Source organism: Alternaria postmessia, assembly GCF_024291825.1.
Source record: "Alternaria postmessia strain BMP 2775 chromosome Unknown scaffold_31, whole genome shotgun sequence".
NCBI lineage: Eukaryota > Fungi > Ascomycota > Dothideomycetes > Pleosporales > Pleosporaceae > Alternaria > Alternaria postmessia.
Window position 1 is genome coordinate 24,974 of NW_026260104.1, and position 18,137 is coordinate 43,110.

The 18,137-nt window shown below is 51.1% G+C and overlaps 8 protein-coding genes across 8 annotated transcripts; 1 reads left to right on the top strand and 7 right to left on the bottom strand.

Moving 5' to 3' along the window:
• Positions 1–39: 39 nt before the first annotated feature.
• J4E82_005685 (uncharacterized protein) lies at positions 40–1,076 on the bottom strand (the record flags this gene model as incomplete). Its single annotated transcript, XM_051731946.1, has 2 exons — positions 40–1,007; positions 1,058–1,076. 2 exons carry the CDS (start codon positions 1,074–1,076, stop codon positions 40–42), a joined length of 987 nt encoding a protein of 328 aa, XP_051588195.1.
• A 325-nt stretch (positions 1,077–1,401) lies between these two features.
• On the bottom strand, positions 1,402–2,707 carry SFC1 (Mitochondrial succinate-fumarate transporter; the record flags this gene model as incomplete). The annotated part of the gene is made up of 6 exons (XM_051731947.1): positions 1,402–1,567; positions 1,618–2,056; positions 2,152–2,347; positions 2,419–2,468; positions 2,528–2,575; positions 2,641–2,707. 6 exons carry the CDS (start codon positions 2,705–2,707, stop codon positions 1,402–1,404), a joined length of 966 nt encoding a protein of 321 aa, XP_051588196.1.
• A 952-nt stretch (positions 2,708–3,659) lies between these two features.
• J4E82_005687 (uncharacterized protein) lies at positions 3,660–6,527 on the bottom strand (the record flags this gene model as incomplete). The annotated part of the gene is made up of 5 exons (XM_051731948.1): positions 3,660–5,286; positions 5,337–5,576; positions 5,623–6,314; positions 6,364–6,468; positions 6,519–6,527. 5 exons carry the CDS (start codon positions 6,525–6,527, stop codon positions 3,660–3,662), a joined length of 2,673 nt encoding a protein of 890 aa, XP_051588197.1.
• Positions 6,528–7,008: 481 nt separating this feature from the next.
• J4E82_005688 (uncharacterized protein) lies at positions 7,009–8,268 on the bottom strand (the record flags this gene model as incomplete). The annotated part of the gene is made up of 1 exon (XM_051731949.1): positions 7,009–8,268. One exon carries the CDS (start codon positions 8,266–8,268, stop codon positions 7,009–7,011), a length of 1,260 nt encoding a protein of 419 aa, XP_051588198.1.
• A 1,396-nt stretch (positions 8,269–9,664) lies between these two features.
• Positions 9,665–11,278, bottom strand: J4E82_005689 (uncharacterized protein; the record flags this gene model as incomplete). The annotated part of the gene is made up of 4 exons (XM_051731950.1): positions 9,665–9,818; positions 9,846–11,040; positions 11,114–11,121; positions 11,274–11,278. The coding sequence occupies 4 exons, from the start codon at positions 11,276–11,278 to the stop codon at positions 9,665–9,667; spliced, it is 1,362 nt and encodes a 453-aa protein (XP_051588199.1).
• Positions 11,279–12,746: 1,468 nt separating this feature from the next.
• On the bottom strand, positions 12,747–14,525 carry CCT8 (T-complex protein 1 subunit theta; the record flags this gene model as incomplete). Its single annotated transcript, XM_051731951.1, has 3 exons — positions 12,747–13,984; positions 14,037–14,407; positions 14,467–14,525. 3 exons carry the CDS (start codon positions 14,523–14,525, stop codon positions 12,747–12,749), a joined length of 1,668 nt encoding a protein of 555 aa, XP_051588200.1.
• Positions 14,526–15,267: 742 nt separating this feature from the next.
• On the top strand, positions 15,268–16,387 carry J4E82_005691 (uncharacterized protein; the record flags this gene model as incomplete). The annotated part of the gene is made up of 3 exons (XM_051731952.1): positions 15,268–15,313; positions 15,364–16,037; positions 16,091–16,387. 3 exons carry the CDS (start codon positions 15,268–15,270, stop codon positions 16,385–16,387), a joined length of 1,017 nt encoding a protein of 338 aa, XP_051588201.1.
• Positions 16,388–16,607: 220 nt separating this feature from the next.
• On the bottom strand, positions 16,608–17,378 carry J4E82_005692 (uncharacterized protein; the record flags this gene model as incomplete). Its single annotated transcript, XM_051731953.1, has 2 exons — positions 16,608–16,874; positions 16,923–17,378. 2 exons carry the CDS (start codon positions 17,376–17,378, stop codon positions 16,608–16,610), a joined length of 723 nt encoding a protein of 240 aa, XP_051588202.1.
• Between the last annotated feature and the right edge of the window lie 759 nt (positions 17,379–18,137).

Below are 18,137 nucleotides of genomic sequence, written 5' to 3' on the forward strand. Positions count from 1 at the left end.
CGTCTTTCGTTCTCCTACTCTATATCCCTGTTATGCTATTTACCGCCTTCCAGGCCTCTTGGGCTTAGCGAAGCCTTTACTCTCCTCCTTCTTTTCCACCTTGAACTCATCCATGATGACCTGCTCAGTGATTTCTTCAGGATCTGTCGCCTCAATCTTCTTCTCCACCTTCAACCCACCTTCGTTCTGCGCCAGACTGACCACGTTACCCCTACTTGCCGCGTACAACATCCTCTCCCTGATCTTCGCTCCACTAGGACACGTCGATATGAAGACGATACTCGTCGCAGAGTCATCGTGGCGGTAGAACGAATACCGTGGCTCCTTTGCATCAATAGCCTGGGCGATGGTAGAAGGCGTTGCGGACGACGAAGAGACCAACTCGAGGGTCTCATTCGAGCCGTTCATGCGCAGCTGCACAAGATTATCGGTCCCACCTTGACCCAGCTTCTTCAGCGCACCGCCAATCTCATCGCTGGCACGAATGGCAATCCTGCCTCCTTGAGCTAGGCCCTGACCGCGCGTCCCTCTACTCTCCAGCGCCTCAGCAGCCTTGATATCTTGCAACGATTGTTCTTCCGCCGTCAGCGGGTTTTCCGATTCCGTATGCGCAATGTGCTTCTCCCATCCTTCCGACGTGAGCTCTGAAGCTTCGGTTGTGAAGACGCTCTCGGCGAAGTGTTCTCCGCCCAACTCACGCACGAGTGTGAGGCGTGTAGACGCGAAGAGCATTTTTTGACGTACAGGCGCAGCATTGGGGACGTAGGTTACGGCCACGAGGGACTTGTCGGGTGAAGCGAGCGAGTCGGCGCGGCGGAGGAGGATGTAGAGGGCGGCATTGGGTTGGATGTGGGATTGGAGGTTCGAGAGGTCGGCATTGAAAGTGGATGATGACGAGGATATTGTGCCGCTGGGGACAATGGTTTCGTTCTGGATTGTGGCTATGATACCGCGTTGTGATGTCGACGTTATGAGGCTGCCGAGGGCAGACTTGAGCTCTTGGGAAGCTATGAGGCGTTGTTAGCGGGGTTGTGAGGTTTGGACGCGTGATCTTTACCGGAGATACCAGACTGCATCTTTGCAAGTCTCTACTACAATGTCTTATGTGGCTGTTGTAGTAGTTCAAAGTGAGGGTTGCAGTATTGTTGAAAGGTCGGATTTGAATGTTTACACTGACGTTGAACCAGCGGTGATGTTGTACTATAGTGGGGCAAGTGGGCTGGAAGGCGGATGCACCTTGGCAGCCCTGCTTGTATCGTCATGCGTAATTTCACATCTTGTACCTTTGAGTTGTACTTGTTGTGAAACTTCATATGCATTTATAGGCTGAACTATGTTATCCAAAAGAGCACGTGGATATCATGAGGCGCTTTCTAATGGACCAAAAGATGCAATCAGCGCTCACTCCTCGTATGCCCCACCAGGGAGCATCTCTCTTCCTTTCTCCAACACACCCTTCAGATACTCGTACACGGTAAATGTAACGGCTTGGCCGGGAGCAACTCGCATGACACGCGGTGTGATTCCCTTGTAGAAACTGCGTACACCTTCCTGTTTCCACATGTCGCTATCGATGGTCAGCCAATTCCTATGAACTTAGATTCATTTGAGACTTACTTTCCGATGTTTACTATCCTCTGGACAGCACTTTGACCTGCTTCCGCCGGTGTCTTCTGTAACCTCGTCTTGATAGTGTCGATCGGCGCATTTGTGAACGGACCAACAGCACCACTGATCAACCCAATCAGACTCGTCTCATAACCTGGCAGGTCCGTAGTGCCGTGGTACTTTTGCAATTGCGCCCTCAGTTCCGAGTATGCAGTGAAGTTTGCCGCTTGGTTCGTTCCCTGACGCAATGCTGTGAGCGAGACACCCCGCCATAATGCGCCAGCACCTTCCTCCTTTATGACAGTGTACATGGCATGGGCGGCGTTTCGGTACTTCGGTATATCGAGCGGATCAGCCATCGAGTGGTGCTGTGCTTGTAAACGGATCTTGACAACCTCCATTGGTGTGACGACAAGGACGGCTTCCGTGATACCAGCAGCGAGACCAGCTGTAGATTGTTAGAATGTAGTCTTGCTTCAGCTGGGTCTCTCCTGGAACAATGCGTCTGCGTGCGCCGTGCGCTTCTCAAGATCGTACACGTACCCATGAATGTTGATTTCGACGCGACATTACCCTCCTTGTCTGCCAACAGCTGCTTATACCACTCGTAACTCGTAAATCGTATAGCCATCTTTGGAACAATGCCTGTGAGCACGGCGCCTAATCCCTTATATAGACCTAATGCTGTTTCCCTCTTTACGATCTCGGCTCCGGTCGTGATGAAACCACGCTTCTTCGCCTATGACATAATTAGGTCAGTGACATTCTGAATAACGCATGTTAATGGCGAAGGTATGAGTCTGAACGTACTCCTGGTGCACGAGCTCGTCTTGACAGTTGCATTCGGACTTTGATTGTGTCTAATCCCAAATTAGTCTCAGGGCACCTGCGATGCTGGCACAAAGGATTAGAAACGTACCTAGCGGATGGCACGCGAGTGCCTCCATCATTCCAGCACCACCACCGGCTTCGTACTAAGGTCAGCATTCTATTGCGGACACATGCCCTCCGGATCCATTTCCAGAAGCTTACCGATCAAGTTTGTGGCCGCCGACGCGGGCTTCTTGCCGCCAGGCCCTTGCACCGACTTTGCAGACATGCTGTGTAGTGTTGTAGCTCAAGAGATCAGGAAGATCGGAGTTGCGCGAAATAGAGACCAAGAGGACCGAGAACTTGAGCACGTGGGGTTACACGAAGTTATGACGCTGAAGGAGCAATCCTGAGCTTTACCCTAGTTTTGAAATGGGAGCTACAGCGCGTGGTCAAAACCTCGGCTTTTCGATATGACGACAGAGGACGAGCGCTATTCAAAAGCAACAACCGTGTAATGGGTATCAAGAAGAAGACTTGAAAGGAAGTTAGGAAAGCAAAGCAAAAGATGAGCGCAAGGAAATTCGTCAGTCATATTCAAACCATCGCTGATCAGAAGCCTGTCTACCCGCGGGTGTGAGGACAAACACTCATTTGCTCCGCCAGCCTCGGCCCTTGTGTGAGCCCAGACCGCGTGTCATTAGTGTGAACTGGCACGCGTCTGTCTGGCACCTGGCGAATATCGGGGTACCTTGGCATACCCCGGATTTTGCCTTGGGTGGACGAGCGGAAGTTACGATGCGCTGATGTCGTTCGGCCGGCGATCGGCTGGTGGAATTACGTTACCGAGCCACAGTTGCCCAGTTGTCCAAGCGTTTGGCCGTTCATCATGACCTGCTTGGGATAATAGCACATGAAATACTGCATTTGTGTCAAAGTTCGGGTCTCGTGTGATTCCGGGTTCACGCTTTCACAAGCTCGCGTAGGTAGGCATCTGTTCGTGGATGAGGGGTGGAATGATCGACATGTGAAAGTGTGGAAGATGACGTTGGAGGGGCTGTCGGAAACTCTCCGCTGCAGGTCCCTTCCGAGAGCGGCCGACCTGCACGTGCGCGAAGATGCCTCGGAACGTGCCTAGGTAACGAATCACTCTTCTATCCTGTGTTATCCGGGATGCGTTGAAAGACAGATGAAATGGGTATATTCGTACTACATCCACACCCCCTGGTCGTAACCTACAATCAGATAAATCTGACCTCGTTAAACAAACTCGACCTAACCTGCATCAATGCGACAAGCTCCAGTACAAAGTTCTGCAGTATGACTACGTTCGTAATGATGTGTAGTAAACTCGCTTCTCGAATATCATCTTCTTCAGTACTCTCAGCACCAGCTACCGCGTCGTCGGAGGGCTCCTTGGGTGGCGGCTGAAACTTCGATAACATGACTTCGACCTCCTTTGATCCAGCCGGTCGGCGGAAGCGAATACGCCTTTTGCCGAACTGACTCATCCTGATCTGTGATATGCTAGCGTCGACATCTGACATCAACGAAGGCTGTTGAACCGCGTATGTTGATGACATGGGGGACGAGGCACGGGCAGGTGAACCGACAAGTGTCTGGCCTCCATATCTTGATGGTGCGGGCGATGCGCCTGGGGTATTTCTGGCTTCGGACAGCGTTTCTTTCCTGCCTCTGGGAGACTGCGCCCTTAGAGGTGTCGTCGGCTGATTGCGTACATGTTGTGGTATCTGCGGTGTCCACGAACCAGCTGGGATATCCGAGGGACCTCGCGCGGGCTTCGACTGCGGTGTTGACATTTTCGATTCTTCCACGACATCTTGGTGAAAGCGGAAAGCGTTCTTCCGACTGGCAACGTGCTCATCCCAATCCTTGATGTCACTACGCAGGGCATCAACTTGCGTCTGGAGTTGTCTCAGGCACGCGAATAGCTGAGGGGTAGCAGAAGATTCCCATACCGGGAACCTCTCAGCCATAAACATGGCTCGCAGATTATCGTTCGTGAACGACTCGACTTCAGGATCGTCGCTTTCAAAATGGTAGTCGGCGGGATCCACGGATAACCATCCTTCTAGACGTAACTGTGAGCAGGTGCCAAGCGTGATGATTGCCTCAGTGAGTGCTAGATTTGTCTCGACGTCGTTCGTCAAGAATCTTAGTAATAGTTCCATGAGAGACTGGAAGAGCGGATCTTCCGGAAGCAGTTGGTGCGGATCAACCTCTCTTGTTGCGGCTTCAGTTGAGTCAAAGTACCCTGGAGTCTTCGAAGACGTCGCGGGTAAGGCGATGGTCTTCAACGAGCAAGGGTGCGTCTCCAGTAGGCTCAGAGTATCTTTCAGGTAGCTCTCATACGCCTCATCGACACCGTCCATGCCAGCGAGGTCAATAGCGAGGTTCAGATACAACTCAAGCTCCTTGTTCAGGGATCCGACGGTTCTGTTATGCTCTTTATGATGCAAGTTCATTACCTTGACCAGAGATCCGAGAGCGTATCCATGGCTTTTGCTCAATATAACATTGGTCAGCTTCAATGCTGCAATGACTGTCTGTGAATTGCGCGACGCTGTGCTTCCTAACACGAGATCGACGAGGTTGAACAAGGATGGGTTCAGCTTATCGTCGTCCTTGTCGGAGGCGGTAAGGAGCATAAGCGACTGGCGCCGTTTGACAGCCGCAGGTGACCGTGGTGTCTTTGAGGATGCGTAGTCCTGGAGGGCAAGTAGATACTGGAGCATCATATGGACAAGCTCTGGATGATCCAGCGCATCTAGAATATGACGAAGATATGTGAGTACTGCCACAGACGAGCCGCCATCGGCGTCAGACGACTCAAGTAGCGAAGGATATCTGGACGGGGTCAGCTATGTACGTACTGAGGTTATGCTAGCCAGACGCACAGAAGCTGCTGGAGGAATAAAGCCTGGAAGTGATCGATCAACGTAACTCTTACGTCCAGGGATCTGCAGTGCTCAAGCACATCTTGCCAGAAAGCAAGGTATGACAGGAACGTCAGAAGATGACTCTGGAAATCGGGAGTAAAGAAGTTCTCTGCTTGCGGATTGGACTGCATCTCGGTGTAGTCGGAGAGCAGTAGGACAGGGGGCAGGTTATGCGCAGGGTGGAGTATTGACAATTTTCTAGTCAATGTTAGCTCTGTGGTCATGTATATGGATGGTGTCATGCCTGCTCATCTGACTATACAGCGCTCCCAATCCAGTCGCCATGAGCGTAGGCAGATCACTGTTAACAATCCATTGTTCCAGATCCATTGACCTAGATGCAGACTCGAATATGTAGAGCAACCCGGTGCGTGCAAAGTCTCCGATACGGCCTTCGTGGTGGACATGATCGATGAGCTGATAACACAACGGAAAGTCCTCTTTCTGCGTGACGCCGGCGAAGTCGGTCTTTTGGTTCAGCAGCCGTCCCTCGCTATCTGCAGATGTAGTGGTGAACCAGACATGCAGAATCTCGGGCTGCAACCTGATCTTGGCCGCGATGCCAAACAGCAGCTCTACGATGTCGGCTTCGATATCTTCTCCTATGCCCATGCTTCCTGACCCAATTGTGCGGTCGATGAAGTTCATCAGCGACACGGCAAAGACGTCGTTTTCGAGAAAATCCTCCTCTTCGCTGTCGATGAGCGCATTGTAGAAGGCCACGGCGTCCCTAACTGTGCCCTCATCGTGTGCCGTCGCAGCTATCTTGGAGATTGCCGTGTATATCTGCTGGGCGGCAGAGAACTGGAGGCACATGTGCGGCGCCGGGGAACGGGACTCGTCGCTGAGTATCGCTGTGAGGGCCTGGAAGCCGCGCCGGATGTTGCCCAGGGCTTCGCGGTCGTTGGCGAGGTTGGTCGACTTTTGCCATGTTTGCTGCAGCGTGTCAGATGCCAGGCAACTCTTGGTAGCGATGCAGCCATACCAGTATCTGATTGTATCGCTGCCGGAAGCGTGCCAGCCGCTGTTGGGGGTTGTTGGGGGCGGCCTGCTTCTTCTTCTGGGACGAGCCGCCGAGTAACCTCACCCACTGGCTGCAGTCAGTCCTGATATCGCGCCTAGAGCCGTGCAGAGACGTACGAAATCCATTTGATCTCTCACTCACCCCGCATTTGGGCCGTGTACGTGGGGGGTGCAAGGGTGGAAAGGAGTGATGTCGACGCGGAGCGCGCCGTCGTGGAGCGAGCTCGAAACCAATCGCGTTGCATCCTTCTCCGCAGCCCAGAGACCATCACCCTCTTTGCGCCAGCCCTGCTCCACGTCAACGTGATTTGGAGCAATGTGCTAAACTCGAATCCACCAGGGAGTTTCTGTCTCTTGCAGAAACTACCAAAATGCACGTTGCACACGCCACAGTGTGTGTGTGTGTGTGTGTGCAAAAAGCCAGTACTGTCATATCGTTGGTAATAGCGGATCAAGGTCACAACGTGGACATATCAGAAAGGCGCCGTCGTAGCAAGTCTTAATTATATTACTAGTATCCTGTAGACGAAGAGATCAAACAGACGAGAAGCATCGCAGGCTATGTGACATAAGAAGAAGATTCCAACAACAACAAAAACACTGCTCATCAGATAGCAGCCTCTTCCTTCGTCCACTTGACCTCCTTCTTGACATTCTCACCATGCAGCGTCGGCAGGCCACTCATTCCTAACATAAAATCTCTGCCCTTGAGCATCCACACAAAGAATGACGGTACCTTCCATCCCATGATAGCGCCAACACCGCCTCCACTTCCGATTGGAACAATCATGGACTCTTTTGTATCAGGCGTGTACAATCTGTCCTGGCCCTTCGGCTTCTCTTCAGGGAGCAGAGAGTTGAAGGAGAGCAGGTCGCGCTTGAGGTTGGTGGCCAGAATCGGCAGAGCCATGTTGATGTCCCAGAAGTTGTTGCGCGAGTACGATGCAATATCGCCGAAACCATAGACGCGAGGGCCTGCGATGTCGACGCGAAGGGTGGAGTTGTTAGTAACCAAGTAACCTTTTTCGTTGAGGAGTTGTTCTGGGAGCCAAGTAGAGTTTGGTTGAACACCATATGCGGGAACGTAGAGATCTGCTTCAAGCTTATCACCGTTCTTCAGAGTGAGCGATGTGTGGCCGTCTTCCGTCTGTGTTGAATCGGTGACTCGCGTGTTATAGACGACCTTTACACCAAGCGCGTTGAGCTTTCGCTCTGCTGTTTTGGCGATTGCAGGGCGAAGACCTGGAAGAAGCTGCTTGTCCGACGTGATCAAGGTAACGTTGACGTTTGGCTGCACCTTGCTGAACCATCCTGGCTTGCCATTACGATGCTCGGCAACTTCGCCTGCGAACTCAACCCCTGTTGGACCACCACCGACGATCACAATCTTCTTCGCTGCCTTGATCTGATCGTTCGTCGAACTGATCGCGTCCAGGGTGCTTCGAGCATCGGCACTCATAGAGAAGGCTTGGAAGTATGTCTTACTTCCTGTAGCAACAACGAGGGCATGGTAGCTCAACGATTCATCATCTAGTCCCTTGTTGCTGCGAAACAGCACACGCCGCGCTGATGGCTCGAGACCAGTGGCAGAGGCTTCGATGAATGTAAAGTCGTCCTTGGAGTATTGCTTGAAGCCCTCGTGTAGGTCAAACAAGACCCTGTCCGTCGACATGCGCTCAGTGGAAGTTGCCACACGTGGTGAGGCAACCCTGAAGTACCATTGCGAAGATGGCGAGATGTTGTAGACATGGTACTTGGCATCATTCCTGGCCTTCAAAGCAGGCAGAATATGCTTGAGGATGTAATGCGTTGCCTGGAGGCCAGCGCCTGACGCGCCAATAACGACGATATTGCGTTGTTCTGACATTGCTGGTCCGATTGTGTATGGTTTTGGGAAGAGTGAAATGATGCGGTGCTAGATGTCGACTTTAGATATGTCTACTGGTAACCAAGAAAGGAATATTTGGATATCATGTGTTTGATGAGCTAAATGACGAGGCCGCCTTGGTCTACATATACTCGCCATTTCCACCGTATGGACACCGAGCGCCTGCGATCATACAGACAACGGACCAAATCTCTACGTAGCCCTGTACTGAAACATTGAGATTCAACCACATTAGTGTAAAAATTTCCAAAGATGCTTTCGTTGTATTGTCCGTAGCGGCGTCGCGACAGCAAGAAAGCGAGGTTTGTAATGCTAGGAAGGACCGACCCCCGGCCGGATACCTGAAGATCCGCGGTACCGCAAAGTTCGTAAGCAAGGTGCCAAGGTACCGAGGGTTCTCATTGGCCAAAGTCGTTAGGGACGCTACATTTCCGCTGTTCGGCGATACAGAAATGAGACCGAAATTGTAATTTACCCAGCTCTTATCATCTCACGCCTTCATTATCGTATGGCGTTACCGGGACAAGGTCAGATTTTGCCAAAAGTGCAACACCACGTTCGACATAGCGCCACACAGTTTCTCACGTAAGAAACTCCAGACAGGACTCCTGATTCGGTCATTCCTGGTCCATAAAGGAAATTCTCGAGTGGCAGCAAGAGTACGCAGGTGACGATCGGGTTCGCCAAGTTTCGCAGCCACGGCTCGACAAAATCACGGAGGCATGAATATTCAAGGCAAGATCGAGGCATATCCGATTTGGACGGCTGGCTCCCATGTTGATTCTTACGGTTGCCAGGTTCGGTATATCTGCTGCTAATGTGGGTGATGTGCTCCAGCAAACGTGACGTGCAAAAGTGCAATCGACAACCACAACAACGATGCGATGGTTCGAAGACGGGCTCAATATTGAGTGAGTTCTAGTAGCATGATAATACGCGAAACAAGGCAGGAATGATGGCTAAGTAATAACATTGAAGTTGGTATCCGAATGGCTAGGAACAAGGAATCAGTCCGCGCTAGTGACACAAGCCGCCGCTGTGGCACGTCCTGCGAGCAGAGAAGTAACACTTAACAGCTACTCAACATGTATAATTCCAACGTTATTTCCAGAACCTGCTGAGCAGCTTGTCCTTGGGCTGTCTGTCACTGAGACTCAGTAAACAGCACGCACATCACTGATCATGAGCACGTGGAAGAATGCCGCTTTCGCCTTCGTCGTTTGCAACCTTCATCACCTCTTGTAGCCCTAGCGAAAAGTAGAAGAGCCGATACGAAGACTGCATGCGTCTGCCCAGCCCAAATTTACGGCGAACATGTTGCCAGTAAACAAGCTTTTCTAATACCCATGAACGTCATGTCCAACACCAGCAGCCTTCATGCGCCAGTAAAGACCTCCTGATCTTGATAACTCCCTACCTCCTCGCCAAGCATGCTCGTCTGAACCCAGTCTTCGGTGCCGAACCCTTCGTTGAGACCGTTGAGGTACTCGTTTGTAATTGATGACCATACTTGGCTTTGCTCTTCAAGGCTGGGACAGGTCGCTGGCGGCATCTACAAACTCTCTTTGGATAGATTGTGAGCCATCGGCGCAATAGTAGAACCATGGTACACAAAATCGTCGTTGGTTTGGTGACTGGATATAGCATATAGGTCATTGTTCAGATCATGTAGAGCGTTTCCTTGGCTTGCGAATGGCGCGCTGACTGTGACGGTATCCGAACCGGACTGAGGTATATGTTCGTGCGATAGATCAAAGTATGAGTCATTTTCTGACGGCGTGAAGCTAGCTTCAGGAATAGCCTGCGAAGGCTGAAATCCATTGTCTCGTGCCCTGTCGTCCGCTGGAGTCATTCCTGCGATACAGCCCCACTGGTACGGCCACGAGGGCGCTGCTGATTGTGAGTGCGCATGAGGCTCCCCAATAGCTTTCTGTGTAAATTTGGGACTTTGCTCACTGTACGCCTCATCAACGATTATCAGAGAGGAGCCTTCGTAGGGCCCAGGTGGCGGCGTTATAGGCTCGTCCACCTTTGTGACCCTCAAATCTTCCAACTCGAATCCTACCGCCGAGTCGACCGATGCTGACCTTTCAGACCGATTCTCTTTAAGGTCTCGCGCGATTTTGATGATGAGCTCTTCAAGACTGTAGCTATTCCTTATCGAGGCCACCTTTTTGGCAACTCTGTGCAGAAAGGCATCAGAATCTTCTTGTTCGTTGGCGTAAGGAGATGGTATCGAGGCCACGTGAGGAAAAAGACGCTTATAGACCAATCTCCACTTAGCCCCTAGAGTGTCCAGACTACTATATTCCTTCTTCTTGAAATTGAGGTCGGCATCGTGAACCTCCTGTGATGAGCCATGAATTTGTTTGAAATGATCCTTCATCTTGGCAAGCTCATTGAATCCCTTTCCTTTACACGAAGACATCCGATAGGTTTTCGGATCATACTTGTGAAAGGGACAAACAACACGGCTCTCATCTCCGGAACCACCGCTAACGTATTTCGACTGTACACGCTTTGCTTCTCTGGGCGCGTTGAGGTGATCGACAATAATATCCAACGGACACGTTGACTTGAGCGTCTGATTCTGCATGGAAGTTTTCCCGCGCTTCTGGACATCACTACCGCCGTGAGAAGGGTTGACTGAACGCGTCGCCCTCACTCGAGTCTTGGGATAGCTGATTGAATTGCTATGGCCGAGGCCGCGGTCCGCACCAGACCGGGGGATAGGGCTTTGCATTTTGATTTCTGTGGCAGCGTGAGAGAAGTTTTCTGTACATAGTCAGCTTTGAGAGCAAAGAAGTAGTTATAGACCACACACCGGGCAATCTGTATCAGTCAGTCGACTCTCTTCAAACGCTTGTGGGCCGTACGAGAATGCAGACGTCTTTTGTGCTCGAGTTGGTTATGCTTCGCTGCCGGTCAAAGAGCGAGACACTACCACCTCTTGCGTACGTATATCGTATGTGTCATACGTATACAACATGTGCAACGTTGATAACGTTGTTGACGATATTGATTATCGTGCCGATTGTAATAAGAATATCGTTGAGTTCATTGAGTGATCTTTGAAAAATCAATTGGTACCATTGGTAGAACAACCAATGTTGGCAGGAAACGCGACTAGTCCTCGTCTTCTCGTGTTTCGATCAACGCATTGCATATACGGATCGATGGCAAAGAAGTCGAAATGACCCTGCCATGGCGACATCTGCAAGTCCCCGACCGATCGACAGACATGTGTTTCTCGTCTCGCCCCTTCATAAGGGCTTGAACGATATCCTGTCGAAGTCTAGATAACGTTGCAGTTATAGATTGTCCAGAAGAAGCACAATTATCCTTCTCGCACCAAAGGCGTGCAGGCGTACAGGCGCTGACCGGCTGTTTGGAGTTGTGTTGGTTTGTGCAGGAGTGAGACTTACGAGATCGAGCAAGGCGATGAGTTGGATAATGTCCCCATGCACAGCGTCAATGATATTCTCAAGACTATTACGCGATTAGTCAAAGGGAACAACACCGTTTGACGATCATACCCGACTCGATGACGTGTTCGATGTCTATTGTATCGTTGCATGCACGACGACTGAACCAAGATCAGTGCCTGAGGAAATGATGGAAATGGGATAGATAAATGGAGCATAACAAATATACGGCTTTTTATACTTGACCAGATGCCAAGCCAGGATACGCGTCCCCTGAAAATGCTCAGGTAGGCATGAGGGGAAGCGATCTGTCGCATTTCCTACAGTCCAACTGTAACACAATTGCGGATCTTGTCCTATTCGAGCCAAGCGCAAAGACGGACCGCATGATCTGTGGAAGCAGTGGGGGCCCGATGCATCTCGGGTAGCAACATCAATCGTACGTACCAACCAGGCCCTGGAACGGGGTGGAATAAGGATTAAGATGGCTGTAGTGCTAGGCAAATATCGATGACTTGTGCATGTTCTTGGCTGAACAATGGCGTTAAAAACTAATATGCAGTGCACAGAGCCGCTCTCGCGAGGAAGAGTGATCAAATCACTTTGCAAACTGCAAGTCCCTATCCAACCCTTGCTCGAGATAAAACCGCTGCTGATTTCCGCACAAGGCCCGTTTGTGAGCTCAGACCTAAGCCGACAACAAAAAAGAAACGTTATGTCTTTAGCCAATAGTAACTGATGGACGAACGGCCTAATACTAGATTGAGTTGACAAGACAAAGATAGCCCAGAGCCCAAACACGTAAGAATCATAAACGCTGGAGAGATGACCACAGCCGCTACAATATTGGATATAACAATATTGGATATATTCGGCCAGAAGAAACCTTGAAGCTGACAACCAAAGTTCATGATATTTGCGACACACAAGAAGTTGAACATGAGAAGGTATATTGAAGGTATCATTCGTCTGATGCTTCAACAGCGTCTAGTCGATGTCATTATACACTATCCCTCATACCATCAGTGGAATCTAATCATCCTGGTCCCAGTTGCCAGGCTGCGCCTTTCCAGGCATCTTGGGTCCACCAGCTTGCCTTGCGACAATGATCTGGTCGACGCTTAGAACCGTCCTCGCGGCCTCGGTTGCGAGTTTGATGGCCCACATCTTGCTGACCCAAAGATCCAAAATGCCCTCTTCCTTGGCATCGAGAGTACCAGTATTGTCGTCGTTCTCGATGTCGACACCGACTGTCCACTCGTCGTCTTTTCTGCCCTTCTGTGAAGCGTGTGCGACATAAAGCTTAGCGAGAACTTCAGTTGCGTCCAGACCGGCTGACTCGGCGAGCGTTCGTGGGATGACCTCGAAAGCTTCGGCGTACTTGCGGATAGAGTATTGTGCCAAACCTGACGTCTTGTCTGCAATGGCCTTGATCTTTTCGACCAGCTGCATCTCTGTTGCTCCCGCACCTGGTACCAGCCGGGGGTCGCGAGTGATGGCCTTGACCACATTTACACCGTCGTCGATTGCCCGCTCTACGTCGTCGAGGTGGTTTTGAGTAGCACCACGGAGGACCAAGGTCGCGGTCCGTGTCTGTTCGTTTTCCTGTCTGAATACTGTGACGCGGTCACCGCCAATCTCCATGGTCTCAACGACGTCAATGGTACCCATCTCATCTGGCATAGGTGCACCAAGACGAGCAAGTGGAGTAGCACCGACAACCCTGCATAACCGTCGAAGCTCGAACTTGGAAAGAACCTTGATGACAAGAATGTTGTAGCGGTTGAGGTAGTGGAGGGCCAGCTCTCCGACGGTCGAGCCAGCGACAACAACCCTCATTCCAGAGTCGTGGAGCTCCTTGATGATCTGCTCCACTTGCTGCTCCTCGCCCTTTGTGAAATCCATCATCTCTTTTGCGTTGTGCAGCAGTACCGTGCCCTTGGTCTCGGTCTGTGAAATGTCCACTGGACATGAGAAGACACCGACCTTGGCCTTTGTCGCCTTTGTGACAGTACCGTCTGGCTGCCTTGCAAAGACCATGCCCTTGACGACCTTGCTCTGCTCTAGGGCGCCACCCATAATCTTGACCACGCGGACATTGTCGACATTGAAGTTGACGGGGTTCTTGGGGAGGACGGCGAGGACGGCTTCGGCGACCAGGTCAGCGAGAAAGTCTTCGCTGCCGGACTGCTTGGCTGCGACTACAGTGCGGATGGCTTTGCTGAGTTCCTGCTGCGAGCGGATGTCTTCGACCTTGTCACATACCAGCTCTGTTTTGGATTAGCCTCTGTTCGGTCTCGGGCAGATATACGTGTAGCATACCCTCCAGTGTCTGCAGAGCCGCAAGTTGTGCCTTCTCGTAACCCAAGACAATGTCACTTGTCTTCAGGCCCATTCTTATTAACTCCTCGGCCTTCTTCAGTAGCTCACCGGCCAGAACAATGACCAAGTTTGTCGCATCGCCCATCTCAGCCTCTTGTTGCTGGCTGGCCATTACAAGAAGCTTCGCCGCAGGGTGTACAACCTCGAGTTCTCGCAATATGGTCGCGGCGTCTGAGGTCAGGATCATCTTTTGAAGGTGGTTTATGACGATCTTGTTGCGGCCGTAGGGTCCGAGAGAGGTCTGAACGGTCTGGGCAATAGTCCGGCAGGCATCGATGTTGCGAATAACAGCGCCATCCTCAGCGTCGTAGCTGTTGCGGGGTGGTTAGTCGAGTGTTTATTGTGATTGCGGGGTTGTAGAGGGCCGTACTTCTGGTAGCCTTGCTTGAACAAGCCGGCATTAGGGGCGTTGGGTATTGAGAGAGACATGTTGGCGGTGTGTGAGGGGTATCTTGGTTGTGGTGGTGTACCTGAGTCTAAGCTCTGCGCGGCGAGAACGCGTCCAGTCCCAAATTTCGATGCCAAGACTTGGACATCGGGGGAAGGAAATACCGACCATTCACGAGCAGTAGTCTCAAGAGCAGATCATCAGATGCTGTATATCATAGAGACATGTGTAGCTTGGTTAGAGCACCCGATATCACAGCTGTGCGCCATCCCAAGGCATGAGCTTGACCCTAGGGCGCAAGTTGAGAGTCACTAAATTGAATCCAGGCTTCACGCAATAGGCACCTCACTTGTGAGTTTCGCAGACGCGCATGGTTAAGCATCAGCGCATCGACTATTCGCTGAACTGTCCTTCAGACGTTGTTCTGTCGTATGCATCATCGAGCCCGTGGGCATATAAGAAACTCGTCGGGTGTGCAATAATGTGAGCAAAATCTATCTAGCCGTACACCTTAGGACTTGTGAAGGTACCGCTAGCGAAAAAGACTGCTCAACTTCCTCTGGGCACCGTTAAATGACCAGGATCTCATGACAGTACGAGTATGCTGGGGATAAGGAGGTGCCGTAAAGAAGAAGAGAGGCTGTTTGCGCCGAAGAAAAGTTAACTTGGGATAGCTGCTTAGGTAATGCCGCTAGACCCAAAGCACCTCCGTTCCCCGAACTTTTCTGAGATCCTCGAGATGGCAGCGGCTGCACCGTGATACTGCGGAGGGCATCGGGAGAAATGAACGCCGGACAGCAGACAACGAGGCGCCTGGCCTCAAGAGCTGGTATGCATTGCAATTGGTATGCGAGGCATTTCGAGTGCTGACGAATCAAGGTCAATCAATATGCCGTTCATGTAGAGACACCATCACCCGCACATACGCATCCGCCGCTGCTGCAGCCATCCAGACCGACGACCAAGCTGCCCAACATATCCCCCCCGTTGCCCAGGCTTCGCCGTCAGCCTCTTACGCTGTCAACGCCGGTGTTGTCCTGTCCCGCCCCCCACAAATAACACGCGACCTCCACCCATTCGAAGCCGCCTTCTTTCTCTACCAAAGACGTCTGAACGAACGACTTGCGCTGCCCTTCACAAGATATTTCTACGTCAAGAAACGAACACCTGCAGATCTAGAATGGAAACGAAAAATGAAGCAACGGCTGACCCCCGCCCGCGATATCGGACGATACCAAGGTTACGGAGAGGAAGCCTGGAACGACGAAGTTCTCGTGGGAGCACAAGAAAGTGATTTCGAACACCAGGTCGGGAAGCTTATAGAAGACGCTGAGCAGTCTGGCCTGGAGGACGCTCCAGATACCACTGGCGCAAAAAAGATGGAGCGCGAGCCCGTAGAGAAGCCGATGCCGAGGATAACAGAGGCGGATCAGAAGAACGACACCAAGAGCTTGAACCGCGCACTGCAGAGAACACTATACCTGCTTGTCAAGAACAAGGAGGGGCAATGGCAGTTCCCACAGGATCGCCTAAACGAGGAGAACCTACACGGTGTACGTAGTACCATGTCCCTTCATAAGTCTACTGAGATGCTGACGTTGATTAGGCGGCAAACCGTATTATCACACACACTGGTGGCGTCAACATGAACACTTGGCTCGTCGGCCACGTGCCAGTTGGCCACCACCAAGTAGACTACCGCGAGCCCAAATCTGCAGGAGACCTCAAGGAGTACGGCGCAAAGACTTTCTTCCTCAAGGCACGCATCATGGCTGGACAAGTTAATCTCAAGGAAAACAAGCTTGGCCTCCAGGACTTCAAATGGTTGGCCAAGGACGAATTGCAAAAGGAGGTGGATGGCAGCTACTGGCGACAGATTAAGAACATGCTGGCAGAGCGATGATTGGCATCTACGACATGATGTACTCTAGAGTCTCACATTGAAAGTGGGTAGCTTGTTGCAATTCGTGTAGCATTATGTATAGTATCTCCGATGGAGGACACTGCGATTAGCACAACCATGAACTCTGCTTGACTAGGCACATGCACATCCTCAGAATGCATTGTATGAAGTGGTTGGTCAACTCTTTAAGCCATTGAAGCAAGTTCCGATCTTGCATCCCTTACTCACACTGCTCCCAGTCGTAGCTAAACCCCTGCTGCGCACCATAATACTGGTTTCCAAGCTCCTCACTGTACGAGTGCTCACTATCTACGACACCTTTCTGACCGTCTTTTCCTTCAACCCACATCTCAGTGCGGAACGAAAACGTCCCACTTCCGCAGTTAGACTGGGGAATGAGCTCAGGTGGGTAACTAATGTTAGAGTAGTGCTCTTGAGCGTACTGACCAGATGAGGCAGGACCAGTCAATGCAATAGTATCTGCGACCTGTTTGAGATGTCAGTGAAGTGGCAAGATGTTTTACATACAGCGTACCTCTGCTCTTCCACTCCCCTCACCCACGTAGTAAGCAAAGTCCCAGTAAACCTTTACTCCCTCATCCAACTCGTATGTCATGATTCCCTTCGTCCCATTCTTGTGCAGCCTCAGCTTATACTTCTCCGCCTCAGCAGTCTTGTTTACATCTTTGTATTCCTTGTATGATAAAGTCGCCTCGCACCATGTATGGCGGGGGCCAGCCTGAAGGTCAACACGCATCCATGGGTATGCGATAAACCAATAGTAGATTTCACTACCATCGACGGTATTGGAACCGAAAGTTAGGCGCGTGGTGCGTGAGACCGTGCCATGTTTGCCCGAGTCAGGACAGCCGGGACCGCGTATAGACGAGATGGTAAAAGACCAATTTGGGGGGAGGATGCGAAGGGGGTTGGATTGACCGAGAGCTGTTGTGAGGCCAACAAGAGCCACGACTGTGTTTGTGAATCTCATCGCAGAGATTGGCACTTGATGTACATATGATATCCAAATGCACTAGAAGCGGTTGTTTGTGGAGAGTTACTTGCTCTCGGAGGTCATTTCGTCAGTCTTTATACATGCGTATGTGACTTCCTCAGCTTGTATGCCTGGGTGAGACCCGGGGGAGTCTGCCGTCACGATATTCGAACAATCTTTTGGATACCATCCGCAATTCAATGAGTAAATTACCCTACATCGTCATACATGCAATTCTATATTGCTATATCGGTGAACTGAGGGGATTCGCTGTGCAGACCTAGCGCTCGCTATATCGAAACCAAGCCACGGTGATATTTGGCGATATTTATGAGGGTTGGTAGGACGTACGTGATAGGAGAAGAATCTAGGTGGCAACAATCAGAGGTACAATTAGCTAATACTCATTTAAATTTAACTTGTGTCACCCAGAAGCCCGATATCTATAAGACCAGTGTGCTTTGGTCGCGCATATGCAGAGGCGACCCCGTTCGTATGGGACTGCTGCATCAATATGAGCATGAAAGAAGTTGTGGGGGAACCCTGGAAAAAGAGGGTATGCAGTCCCTTGCTTAAGGTGCTGACGCTGTGTAGCACCGGCTGTGTTCGTCAGCAACGTGAAACATGACGAATGAAGGCAAATCGATAAGGTAACTGCTTCTCTATGCATAAAGTAGTATGGGTGCCTTTAGGCTGTGTTGCTAGTTGTACGTGAGTAGATGTGAAATTGCTTAATGCAGTCCCTGTTGCTCAGAC